This window comes from Manis javanica, chromosome 7, assembly GCF_040802235.1.
Source record: "Manis javanica isolate MJ-LG chromosome 7, MJ_LKY, whole genome shotgun sequence".
In the NCBI taxonomy this organism is placed as follows: domain Eukaryota; kingdom Metazoa; phylum Chordata; class Mammalia; order Pholidota; family Manidae; genus Manis; species Manis javanica.
The window spans coordinates 130,656,380-130,668,556 of record NC_133162.1 but is presented as its reverse complement, the minus strand read 5'-3'; the positions used below and the strand labels follow the sequence as shown (position 1 = coordinate 130,668,556).

Below are 12,177 nucleotides of genomic sequence, written 5' to 3'. Positions count from 1 at the left end.
CTCCACCCACCCTCTACAACCTCTCCCCTTTGGTAACTGTTAGTCCCTGCTTGGAATCTGTGAGTCTGTTACTGTTTTGTTCCTTCAGTTTTGCTTTGTTGTTACACTCCACAAATGAGGGAAATCATTTGGCACTTCTCTTTCTCCACCTGGCTTAGTTCACTGAGCCTAATACCCTCTAGTTCCATCCATGTTGTTGCAGATGGTAGGATTTGTTTGTTTCTCTTGGCTGAATAATACTCCATTGTGTATATGTACCACATCTTCTTTATCCATTCATCTATTGATGGACACTTAGGTTGCTTCCCTATCTTGGCTATTGTAAACAGTGCTGCAATAAACATCGGGGTGCCTATGTCTTTTTGAATCTGAGAAGTTGTTTTCTTTGGGTAAATTCCTAGGAGTAGAATTCCTGGGTCAAATGGTATTTCTGTTTTTAGGTTTTGATTTATACTTCTTTGATATTTTACTGCATGTGTAGTCCCACAATCAGAATACAAAACTATTGCATCCCCACAGAGAAACTCCCTTGTGTTACCCTTTAACAGTCACACCCTGCTTTCAACTCTGGCATACAGTGATCTGTTTTCTTTGATCTTAAGTTTATCACTTTGGGACTCTACTATACATAGAGGCATAGAATACGTAACTCTTGGATATTGGCCTTTTTCACTCAGCATAAGGTCCTGTGATCATCCAAGATGTTGAATGTATCAAGATTTTGTTGGTTTTATTAGTAAGTCTGTTGTAGTGGTGCAGTGCAATTTATTCATTCTAACATTAGAGCACATTTGGTGGGTTTGTTTCCAGTTTGGGATTGCTATGAAGAGAGCTGCCATAAACATCCATGCACAGGTTTTGTATGAATGTAAGTTTTCATTTCTCTTGTGAAAATACCCAGGAATAGATTGCTTGGGTCACATGGTATGTGTATGTTTAGCTTCATAGTACATTGCCAAACTGTTTCCAAAAGTGGCTCTACCATTTTGCATTCATTGTACAAGCCAAATACAAGAAATCCAGTTTCTTTCCTTTTTATTAGGGTATCATGGTATACAATCTTATGAAGATTTCAAACCAACAACGTTGTGTTTTCAACATTCACCCATAGTATCAAGTCCCTCCCACCACCACCCCATTGCAGTCACTGCCCATCAGCATAGTAAGATTCTATATTCATTACTTGTCTTCTCTGTGTAGTACTGCCTTCCCCATGACCTACCTATGTGTGATTGCTAATTATGATGCCCCTTAATCCCCTTCTCCCTCCCTCCCTACCCATCCTCCACAACTCCTCCCCTTTGGTAACCTTTAGTCCCTTGGAGTCTGAGAGTCTGCTGCTGTTTTGTTCCTTCAGTTTTGCTTTGTTTTTTTACTATACAAAAGAGTGAAATCATTTGGTACTTGTGTTTCTCTGCTTGGCTTATTTCACTGCGCATAATACCCTCAAGTTCCATCCATGTTGTTGCAAATGGTAGGATTTGTTTTCTTCTTATGGCTGAGTAATATTCCATTGTGTATATGTACCACATCTTCTTTATCCATTCATCTACTGATGGACACTTGGGTTGCTTCCAGATCTTGGCTATTGTAAGTAGTGCTGCTATAAACATAGGGGTGCATATATCTTTTTGAATCAGGGATCTTGTTTTCTTTGGGTAAATTCTATTAGTGGAATTACTGGGACAAATGGTATTTCTATTTTTATTTTTTTGAGGAACCCTCCATATTGCTTTCTACAACAGTTGGCCCAATTTAGATTCCCACCAACAGTGTAGGAGGGTTCCCCTGAGAAATCCAGTTTATTCTGCACATTCTCATCTGCACTGGATAATATCAGTAGTTTTGATTTAGGTATGTAGTGGTATCTCATCATAGCTTTAATTTGCATTTCCCAATGGATAATGATGTTGGACATCTTTTCATGTGTCTATCTGTCATTCTTATATTCTCTTTGGTAAAGTGTTCAAACCTCTTACCTATTTTATAATTGCATTCTTTGTTTTCTCACTGTTGGATTTAGAGGGCTCTCTGTTCTCTGGATATGTTTTTCTGTTGGGTATATGACTTGCATATATTATCTTCCAGTGTGTGGCTTATCCTTTCATCCTCTTAATGGGGTCTTTCACAGAGCAAAAGTTTTTAATTTTTGATGAAGTCCAGTTTATCAATATTTAAAAAAAATCTTTTATGTATTGTGTTTTTGGTGTCATGTCTAAGAACTTCTCGCCTAAGCTATGATCCCAAAGATTTTTCTCTTCTGTTTTGATCTAAACATTTTATAAGTTTGTGTTTTACATTTAGATTAACTTTAGGTTAGTTTTTGTGTAAGATCCTGCTTTAGATTTTAATATTTCTGAACTTTAAGACACTATTTCCAAGTAGTTCTCCTAGCCAGTGTTTGACAAGACCTTTAGCTAGGAAATTTAGGTTGGAAAATTCATTCCAGAGACTTTTTTTTATCAGTATTCAATGTTTTTGAATATGGTTTACTCGAACACACTCCAACTCCCCAACATAGATTTAAAACTTTAACAGACTGATAACTAAATGCTATTTAATATTTGTCGAAGTACATTTTTGAAAGTAGTTTTTTAAGACTGTGACTTGAAAGCAACTTCTGCTTTCATTTTATGCTTGGTTAATCTACCGGTGTACTTTCTTGTCTGACACATACATTCCTTTTATTTAAAATGCCTATGTGCATATATTTTAATAATTATAATATCCATATTTAATGGTTTTTAGTTCCTTACCTAGCATGCTTTTGAAAATTGGAAAAGCATTCCAACTAAGAACTTTTAACAAATATATACTTGATTTTTTTAGAGCATTTTAGGTTCAATAGCAAAATTGAGTGGGAAGTACAGGGTTTTATTTCTCTTTCCCTGCTGTTCCTACACATGCATGGCCTCCCCTTCACCAGACTGGTACATTTTTCACAACTCATGAATATATATATATATCTATATCTATATCATAATCATCCACAGAGTACATTAAGGATTACTCTTGATGTACATTCTGTGGGATTGGACAAATGTGCGATGACATATAATCATCATTATAGTATCATATACAATGTTTTACTGCTCTGAAAATCCCCTGTGCTCCACCTACTAATCCGTCCTCCCCACCCTTCAATCCTGGCAACCACTGATCTTTTTATTGTCTCCACAGTTGTGCCCTTTCCAGGATGTCATATAGTTGGGCTCATACAATATGGAGCCTTTTCAGACTGGCGTCTTTGCTTAGTAATATGCATTTAAGATTCCCCCTTGTTTCTTTTTATGGCTTGATAGCTCATTTCTTTTTAGTAATAATAATGTTTCATTGTCAGGATGAACCACAGCTTATTTGTCCCTTCATTTATGGAAGGGCGTTGTGGTTGTGACGACGAACTTTTTAACTTCCTTTTAGGGGAGAACATTTCTTTCTTTACATTTATTAGTATACTGTTTTGGAGAACATAATAAGGTGCAACAATCCATGGATAATTGTTTTGTCTTAAATTTAATCAGTAATTTTTTCTTTGAATTTTTAATAGTATTTAACCTTTTTTGAAAAAGTGGGCATATTTCTTTATAAGGCTTTTTATAATAATGTTTATATGACAAAGAAAAGAGAGGCCCAAGGAGTGTTGCACAGCTCGCTTTCCCTATGTTTTTGTTAATCGTTTTTGAATTTTTAAGTTGTTGCGTCAGTCACATTTTTTACCATCTTTTCAGACTAATTTTCACAAGCTGCACTGACAGTCCCGTACACATTGGCTGTAAGGCAACACATAACAAAGTTCAAAGGAAGCTCTTAGTAGGGATGCTGAGCCCAGCTGGTGCTGACGTTTGTTCCTGGGCAGAAGCCTGTGCATAGCGCCAGTTAGCACTGGGTTGAGGTTTTGAGTTTCAATGAGAAATTATTTGCTAATCTTTATAAGTGTTTGTGAGTTTTCTAAGGTACTAAAATATATATGTATTTTAAAAGAATAGTATTTGTTAAGGGATTACCTATGTAAAACATTTGCACCATTATGGAACATATAAGCATCTAATTAATTGAGATTTTTTTTGTAGGGTCTACTTAGGGTATCTTTGCAATTATTACTCATTTCATTTTCCAGTAGCTGGTACCTGAGGACTGTGCGTGGTGGTTCTTTAACTTACCCAGTTCCTTTTCTATAGTGCTGAGCGCACAGTGGGTGCCCAGTAAATGTCGTCTATCTCACGACATTTTTATTTCATATCATGCACGATTGTTTATATCGCTTCCAGTTCTCTTTCTTCAACGTGACTCATTTGTCTTGATGGAATTCTTCATCTCCTCCTCTGCTGGAGGCTGTCCTCATCTTCTTGCTGTTTGACTTTCTTAACCACTCATTAAGGAAAGAGTTCTTTTGTTGTTCTTAGTTGTTTTCCCTCAAGCACAAACATGATGTTTACCTACCACTGGAATGAAGTTTTAGTTAATAAAATCTTCCCTTGTTTCATCAAACCAACAGAGAGACACTGAGGAACTGATCTCCACTTTGTAGTTGAAATGCATAGTTTAGGGGCCTTTGAATCATTGTCAGTTGTTTTGAAGGACTGTCTCATCAACACCGCACAATGCATCTTATGTTTCATAGCCTTCTATACTGAGAGAGGGTGACTGATAAATTTCTTTTTGGTCATTACAATGTCATATTTAAACACCTATTGTCTTACGACTTATAATTCCATTCTTATATTTTTGTCTTTAATATTGAATCTGTATTTTTATATAGTACTTCTCTAAGTAAATCTTTAAGAATACTATGTAGGTACAGCAAGCTGATGGGGTCTCAGTGGGTTTGAGTAGTTTATTAAGGATGTAAATATCTCTCAAATGTGATTTAAACCTATTTTTCTTTCAAACCAAGAACAGTATTTGAGTAGATTTCTGTTGTTTTGCTGATGTTCACTTTTATTCCTTTTCATTTATTTAAGGATATTAGTATTGACTGAGGTGAAGTATTGATTATAATGGACACACAATTTTGAAGACCTTTGTAAATCAAGTGATAAAAAAACCAATCAGTATAATAAAAGCATGATGCTAACTGAATTCTGTGTTAAAATTGAGTTTTGGTATTTTAAAAATACATTTTTGCATGATATGAAATTGTACTTTATTTTTCATTATGAAAATTGAGTATAATATTGAGATACTTTTAATTAATAAAGCAGTAATTTACTATGACTTATTTTTTTTGGAACTGATTGAATATGTTTATACCTTAATGATGGTGATGGTAACATGAGTGTATACATATGTCCAAATTTACCAAATTGTATGCATTAATTACATCTAGTTTTATGTATACCAATTATATCTCAACTGGGGGAAAAAAGAAATGTGCTTCAAACAGAAATAAATGTTCATCTGTAAATTCATTGCAGTGTGAGATATATAAGTATAACTACTCAATTCACCATGTTATTTGTGAAATTACAGATTATTATTTTTAAGGGTTGATTAATGACTTTTTGCCGTGCTCTAAAGAAGTTTTCTGTCTCAAATACCTTTTCAGTATAACCTCTTTCTCCACCAGCCTTGTGTGAAATTTGCTATTGTTTACTGTTCAGGGTAGCAGCCTCTAAGGAGTAGACACTGAGCCAAACTAGGCCACTGTAGAAGGAAAGCTAACATTTCCCTGGGTAGGAAAAACTGATTCAAACATCCTATTTAAAAAGGATGGGGAACTTAAGTGGCACTTACTGTGATTTTGAAATATTAATGAAACTGTTATTCTCAGCAGTAAATTATAATTCTTATTACATAATGATATGTTACTTTTTTGTTTACTTTTTTGCATTACCAGAATTTCCTAGGCTTAGATTAGGTTATAAACTTGGTTATTTTCACTATGCCTTTAGCTTGGGTGACATGTAATTTATGACATGTAATTTAATTTTGTTTTGCTTCAACAAACACATCTCAGTCAGAAAATTAAGAACATTGGGAGAGATGAGAGTTGGTAAAAATTTTTCTAGTGAGTATAAGTCTAAATATATTAAAGTCTTAAAGCTGCTTATGATTCAGACCAAATCCAGGCTTCTTTCTACCTGGTATTCTTTTCGCTGGATTATACTATTGTAGTCAGCAAACTTTAATTATATAGACACATCCCAAATTTAATGTGAAGTGGATCACAATTGGACACTAACATTATAAATGATCCTGTGGTCTCTGCCTGCCTAAATTCTACTTTTCTTTCAAGAACTGAGTCATGTATATCTTCTCTTTGAAGTGCACCTCGGAACCTGCCTTCCCGCCCCCACAGAGCTGGTTCCAGCTCGCTCTCAGGGCTCTAAATTTTCAAGGTTACTCATATATTTTACGACACTTCTTTTTTGCTTTGTACTTGTTATTTAATTACCCATACATTCTATCTTCCGTATTGGATTTTGAGTTCATTGTGGAAGGATCTTGGTCCAACTGCCAGTATGCTGTCCAGTTTTCAGGAGCAAAGGTGGCAAATCCATGATTTGAAGTAATAATCGGGATATTCTTAATAGATGTTCTTAATACAAGTTCTGTATAAATATTTCAACTCATGCTTTGTTCTGCTTTCCTTTTTTTTTAAGTAGGTTTATCTTTAGTAATTTAAGATAGGTTTTGATCATAGACTCAACCTGCCTTAGGAAATAAGACAGTCACATGCACAGAGCGTGGCAGCTGTTATAGATCATTGCAGTGTGCAGTGCAGAGAGAAGACACCCCAGGGAAGTGGGATTCCATGTGGACCTTGAAGGATAGATAACATGTGTGAAGGCAGAGGGGGTGGGGAGGGCACTCAGGTGGAGAGCAGAGACCTGGTGTGATGATGGCGTGGGATGCGAAGATGATGGCGGTCTCTGTCAAGACCCTCCTCTTGAAAGCCAAGTCCGTCGGGAACACCGCTGCTCCTGCCTGTGGCGGGTGGGCTTCTCTTCTGGCCTTCTGGGTGAAACCCTTTTAAAGCCGTCAGGGTCCCAATTATCCCTTGCTAATAAATCCAGTGTGTAGTTTTCAATTCTTATCCTCTTAAAAGTGAAATATCAGTTAATTTCTAAAAATCCAATGCAGCTAATCCTCATATAGACATTAATTTTCTTGCTCAGTGGTAGGAATTTTTTTTCCCCTCCCTAGTCTGTACACATAGGCTCCTCATCTTTTGTGGGAAGTATTCATCAAATTCATTGGTTCTACTGTGTGGCGGTCATTATTCCAGAGATTCTATGCATATCCATACATGTGTGACACGTGGCAGTGGAAACAAGTCCCTATTCTCATGGGATTAATCACTCTTTAAAGGAAGGAGAAATGATAAACAAGAATGTTAGGTGCTGATAAGCCTTAAAGCAAGAAGTAAAGCAAAGAAATAGAGATGCTGTCCTAAACCAGGAGCAGACCCTGGATAGGGTCCTGAGTCAAGGTTGTTCTAGGTGTGTTCAAGGAGAAGGCATGACTCGTAGGCTTGGAGTGCAGTGAGCCTAGGGAGAAGGTGGGAGGGAGGGAAGGACTCTAGATCTGATTCTGGGTGTTGTGAGAAGTCATTGGAGGCTATGAGACGAAGTGTGGCGATCCTGTTTACATTTTACAAAGATTGCTCCAGCTGTTGTGTTGACAATAGAACGTAACCTGAAAACAGGAGCAGGGCGACCATTCAGCAGCTTGAACTGAGGTGTTTGGTGGGCAGGGTCGTGGGTCAGTTTGGGGTCAACTACATGAGCTGGCAGAATTTACCCATGGACTGGATTGTGAATATGTGCTATGGGAGAAGGGATTTTTGGCCCAAGCAACTGAAATAATTGTGATTTACTGGGATGGGAGAAGTTGGAAAGGAAATAATTTGGATTGGAGTAGATGGGGAGAGGGATCAGAAGTTGGAGATCCCAGTTAGTCATCTAATTCCAATGCCAAGCAGGAATTGGGTTTATAAATCTGGAGTCCACGAGACAGCCAAGCTGGCATTTAAGATTTTTTTTCATATAGATTTTGCAAAGTTCTTGTTATATTTATTATATAACAAATTTTAAGATTTGTTTTTGTTGCTGCTGTAAAAACCTTTTTTCTTTCATTGTACTTTCTGATCATTTTGCTTACACTCATATAGGTGATTGACTTTAGCATGTTAAATTTATACCAAGATGCGTTACTGAATTCTCTTATTCACCAAAGTTTCTTAAAATTGATTCACTGATGTCTCATCTTCTTTGACTTTTACCAAACTGGTCAAGTCTAAGAAGTACCAATTTCCTTTGTGGCTCCATTTCCTTTCCTCTGCCTGGAATACCAATTATTTCTTGTCTTTTCCTGTGAGTTTTTATTCATTTCCCCAAATCCAAATTTCCCATCTGTACACTATTTCTGGATTCCTAGGAAGGTTTTTCTTCCTATGAGCTTCAGCTGTACCATCTACACAATTTTGATTTGAAAGCAATCATCAAACTTCTTTGTGACTTTGTATATATCTGTCAGTCATTTCTTTTGGGGTGGGAACCCTTTTAGGGTAGGGACTGTGTCTCCTCTCATCTTTACATCCCCATTGTTTTGCTGAACCTGCTACATAATCGCCTGTTACAGGATACATGTGTGCTGAGTACATAACTTTCCATTTCTATAGTTGAGAAGTGTTTTGAAATCGGATAAAGTTTTTCTTCATATACATTTTATAAATGTGTTATATTTTTTGTAACACTTTAAAAATTCACTTTGTCATTATTGCAAAATAAGTATTATCTAAAGTACAATATATCTCTGTAGTTATACTTCTAAAACGTAAGGCCTATTTTAGAAAATTAATGCCCAGTGTGGGAACCTTGCTGCTGTCTTTTCATGAGGGCTTAAAGGCGCTTGGCTTTGGAAGACTGTGAATTTTGACAATGCTGAATGGCTGCGTGTTATTTATTTACCTACAAAGAAGTCCTTCCATCTTGTTTTTTTTTGCCTAGGAAATGGGGAAACGGAGGAATTAAAATTTATATTTTTCTGAATTGAAAGCAGTAGTATTCATTGTTCCAAAAACAATTAGCCTTTCATAAAGGTAGGTAATATTTTCAAAAGCTCTAATTTGAAGTACTGTACAAAAAAAAGGCTATTTCATTATTTGTAGTTACTTTATTTTCACATTTCATTTTTTTAATCCATCAAATCTTTGAACTGGCTCGTGATTTTTTTTCAGGATGTTTACTACCTATTTCTGTTACAGATAAGTTACGAGGTTGTCCTGGTGACTATAAACATGTTTCTTAGAATCAATATTTGTAGCATTTTTTAAATTAAAGTATCACTGTATACAATCTTATGTTGGTTTCAAATACACGACACAGTGGTTAAACATTCACGCATGTTATCAAGTCCTCACCCGCTCAGTGCGGTCACTGTCCATCAACGTAGTAAGATGCTACAGAACCATTAACTGTATTCTCCGTGCTGTACTTCCGTCCCCCTGGCCAACCTATATTGTGCCTGCAAATTATTGTGCCCTTTAATCCTCTTCTCCCTCCCGCCCCACCCTCCCCAACACCTCTTGTATGGTAACCGGTAGTCCCTTTTTGGTGTCTATGAGTTATTCGTGGCATTTTTCAAGCAGAAATATAAGATATCAAATTAGTCACGATTCATTGTTGATTGCTAAGTGCAGTGGGAAATACAACATGCTGCGTTCTTGCAGGGAGTTACAAATGTAGGCAGAGAGATGAAAATGGTAAGCAGGAAAAAAGTCACATTTATGGAATCTGTTGTATATGCTCTGTAGGGAGAGACTGTGTAGGTGGAGGGGGTTGGGAGAGTGGAAGGGAAGGAGAGGGTGGTTTCAGCTAGACTTTTACGGTTAGGTAAGGTTAATCTGGATAGAGAAGCAAAACACACTAGATTAGAAACAAAAAGAATGACAGAAAGGTAAGAGGTATTATGAGGTGAGGAAATGAGATACCGATCTTCATCCTGAGACAGGAAGAATTTTTAGCCCATCCAAGAAAATCATACACTTTACTTTGCTATAGTGAACACACATTAACTCAGCTTGATGCAGGTAATTATCAGATATCTTTGTTATCATGTTTCTTTTTATTTCCAAGTAATGTAGGCATAGTATTGAAAACAACAAAATGCTGATTAAGAAAGGCAAGTAAAAAATCCTCCTTAATTCTAGCATCCCTAGTAAACTAATGGTTAACATTTTGGTACATTATTTTTCCCTAGATGTAAAAAATGTGTATATATATATGTTTTGTTTTTATTAAATTACATCATATTTGAAAGTAAATTTAAAAATACATAAATTTTATTTTCTGTGCTTTATTTTTATTTTAGGAGAAAACCAAAAGCCAAGGCACCACTTCCTCCAGCTGAGACCAAAAACCTTGATGCTTCTCCAGTTGATGATTCTGTAGAATCCTCTGCTTTCATCATGGAACAGAAAGAAAGCATGATAGACAGAGACATTGAACTCTCAGTGGTTCTTCCGGGGGACGTTATCAAATCTACTACTATTCATGGCAGGTACGTCGGAGTGAATGAAATGCCATTTCTTCTTCTGCCATCGAAACCTTCAGTTGTATACCTTTTTTTTTCTTTGACAAAACACTTCACTTACCCCTCAGTTTAGCTATCTATTTAAAAAATGGTAAAAGGCATTAAAGTTTTTCTAACAATGTTTTAATATCAGTACTATGAATCCCACAACCCCAGTCAAGTGATTTTTGAAATTTAGAACTATGGTGTTATGGAATGGTCATCAGTTACATTGATTTGTAAGTCAGACTTACAAAGCAAGTCAGTGGCCCTAAGAAAGCCCTTTCCCCTTCTCCCTAAATTGTTCTTTCCCTTTTAAGCTGTTTCTCTGAATTTGATTTGGCAGAAGTTACTAACTGCTCTTAAAATATAATACTGTCTTATTTATCAAAACAGATAAATCTTTTTGTAAAACTAACAGGGTTTTTTTTTTTTTTTACCCCATTAAAGTTTTTAATTTACTAAAAATTAAAGTTTAATAGGAATATCAAGTTAAGCTTTAACCCAGCAGAAGGGAAGATGTGATTTAGGAGACTGATACTTCTAATACCTGCATAAAAATTGGAAAAATGGAATAAAGCCAAGTGTAATTTTCCATTTCATTTTGGAGTGGAAAGTTACAGGAGTTGTATACTTATGTAGTCTTGTCCCACCTTTCACCTTCACCTACCTTTCGTTATCAGGTATCCTGTTTCAGAAATTTAAGCTGTTTTGACCTTTGTGTGTGTGTGTGTGTGTGTGTGTGTGTGTGTGTGTGTTTAACAGAAGAATAAGTAAGCAGCACATTACATTTATTATATACATGGTAAAAATGTATTACATTCTTACAATATGGTTTTATCTAGAAGAAAACTTGTTCAAGATAATCTTGAGATTTATCAGAAAGATTATATGTAACTTTACAAATTATCGAGAGTACAGGAAAACAGAAAAGTTCAGCATTAGCAAAAAATGCATAGTGTTGTATATTAAATTCTCATTCAATTTAAGTAAGTGGCATTTTGCCACTTATTTTATATGGAAAGTAGTTTTGGAGATCACACCATAAGCCATATTTAGGGGGTTGAGAAACCCGTGACTGTCTGTGGTGGGCTTCTAACCCAGACAGATGGTCACCTGAGCTGTGCCTCCTCTGGGCAAGGAGGGCCTCTTCTAAGTTAGAGACAATGGCCATCATACTCTTCAGCCCTTGAGATAATACTATTACTCTTGTTTTAAAAATTATGATAATGGATGTGGCTAAGGTAATATAGGCAATGCCTCATATTTTCCCTGCATTCAAAGCAATTTTTCCAAAAGTCAGTATTTTTCCTAGTTCTGCATTGATGCTGGCAGGTAACAATGGTTTCATCATTAGTACATCTCAAAATTTCTTCTTGGATGTACCAGTCATCTGTTTATATTGCTGTCTTCTCTGTCAGCCTTCTGGGTTCTTCAGATTTTGTTTTTACCTGAAGAACTTGAGTGTTAGAATCAAGGTTTTCCTCTCTATCCTGTCACTCATCATAATTCTTTTAGACATTTCCACATGCTACCCTGACCTAACTTTTCTTCTGTTTCCTTAACTGTGGAAAACTGCATCCACCGTCTACTTCCCTGGTCCACCAGGACGCTGCTATCTCATCATTTTGGAGCTCGTCCATTACTGAGACCTTAGGGTTT

At 36.2% G+C, this 12,177-nt stretch overlaps 1 protein-coding gene across 11 annotated transcripts in view; it reads left to right on the top strand.

Moving 5' to 3' along the window:
* Positions 1–12,177, top strand: part of COBLL1 (cordon-bleu WH2 repeat protein like 1) — a 145,910-nt gene that overhangs the window by 75,276 nt on the left and 58,457 nt on the right. For 10 of the 11 annotated variants that reach the window (XM_073241571.1, XM_073241565.1, XM_073241564.1 and 7 more), the window contains one exon: positions 10,315–10,503. In XM_073241571.1, coding sequence (XP_073097672.1) covers positions 10,315–10,503 — 189 coding nt within the window. Of the gene's footprint in view, positions 1–8,951; positions 9,044–10,314; positions 10,504–12,177 lie in introns of all 11 variants that reach the window. The other variant, XM_073241572.1, reaches the window with a different exon arrangement.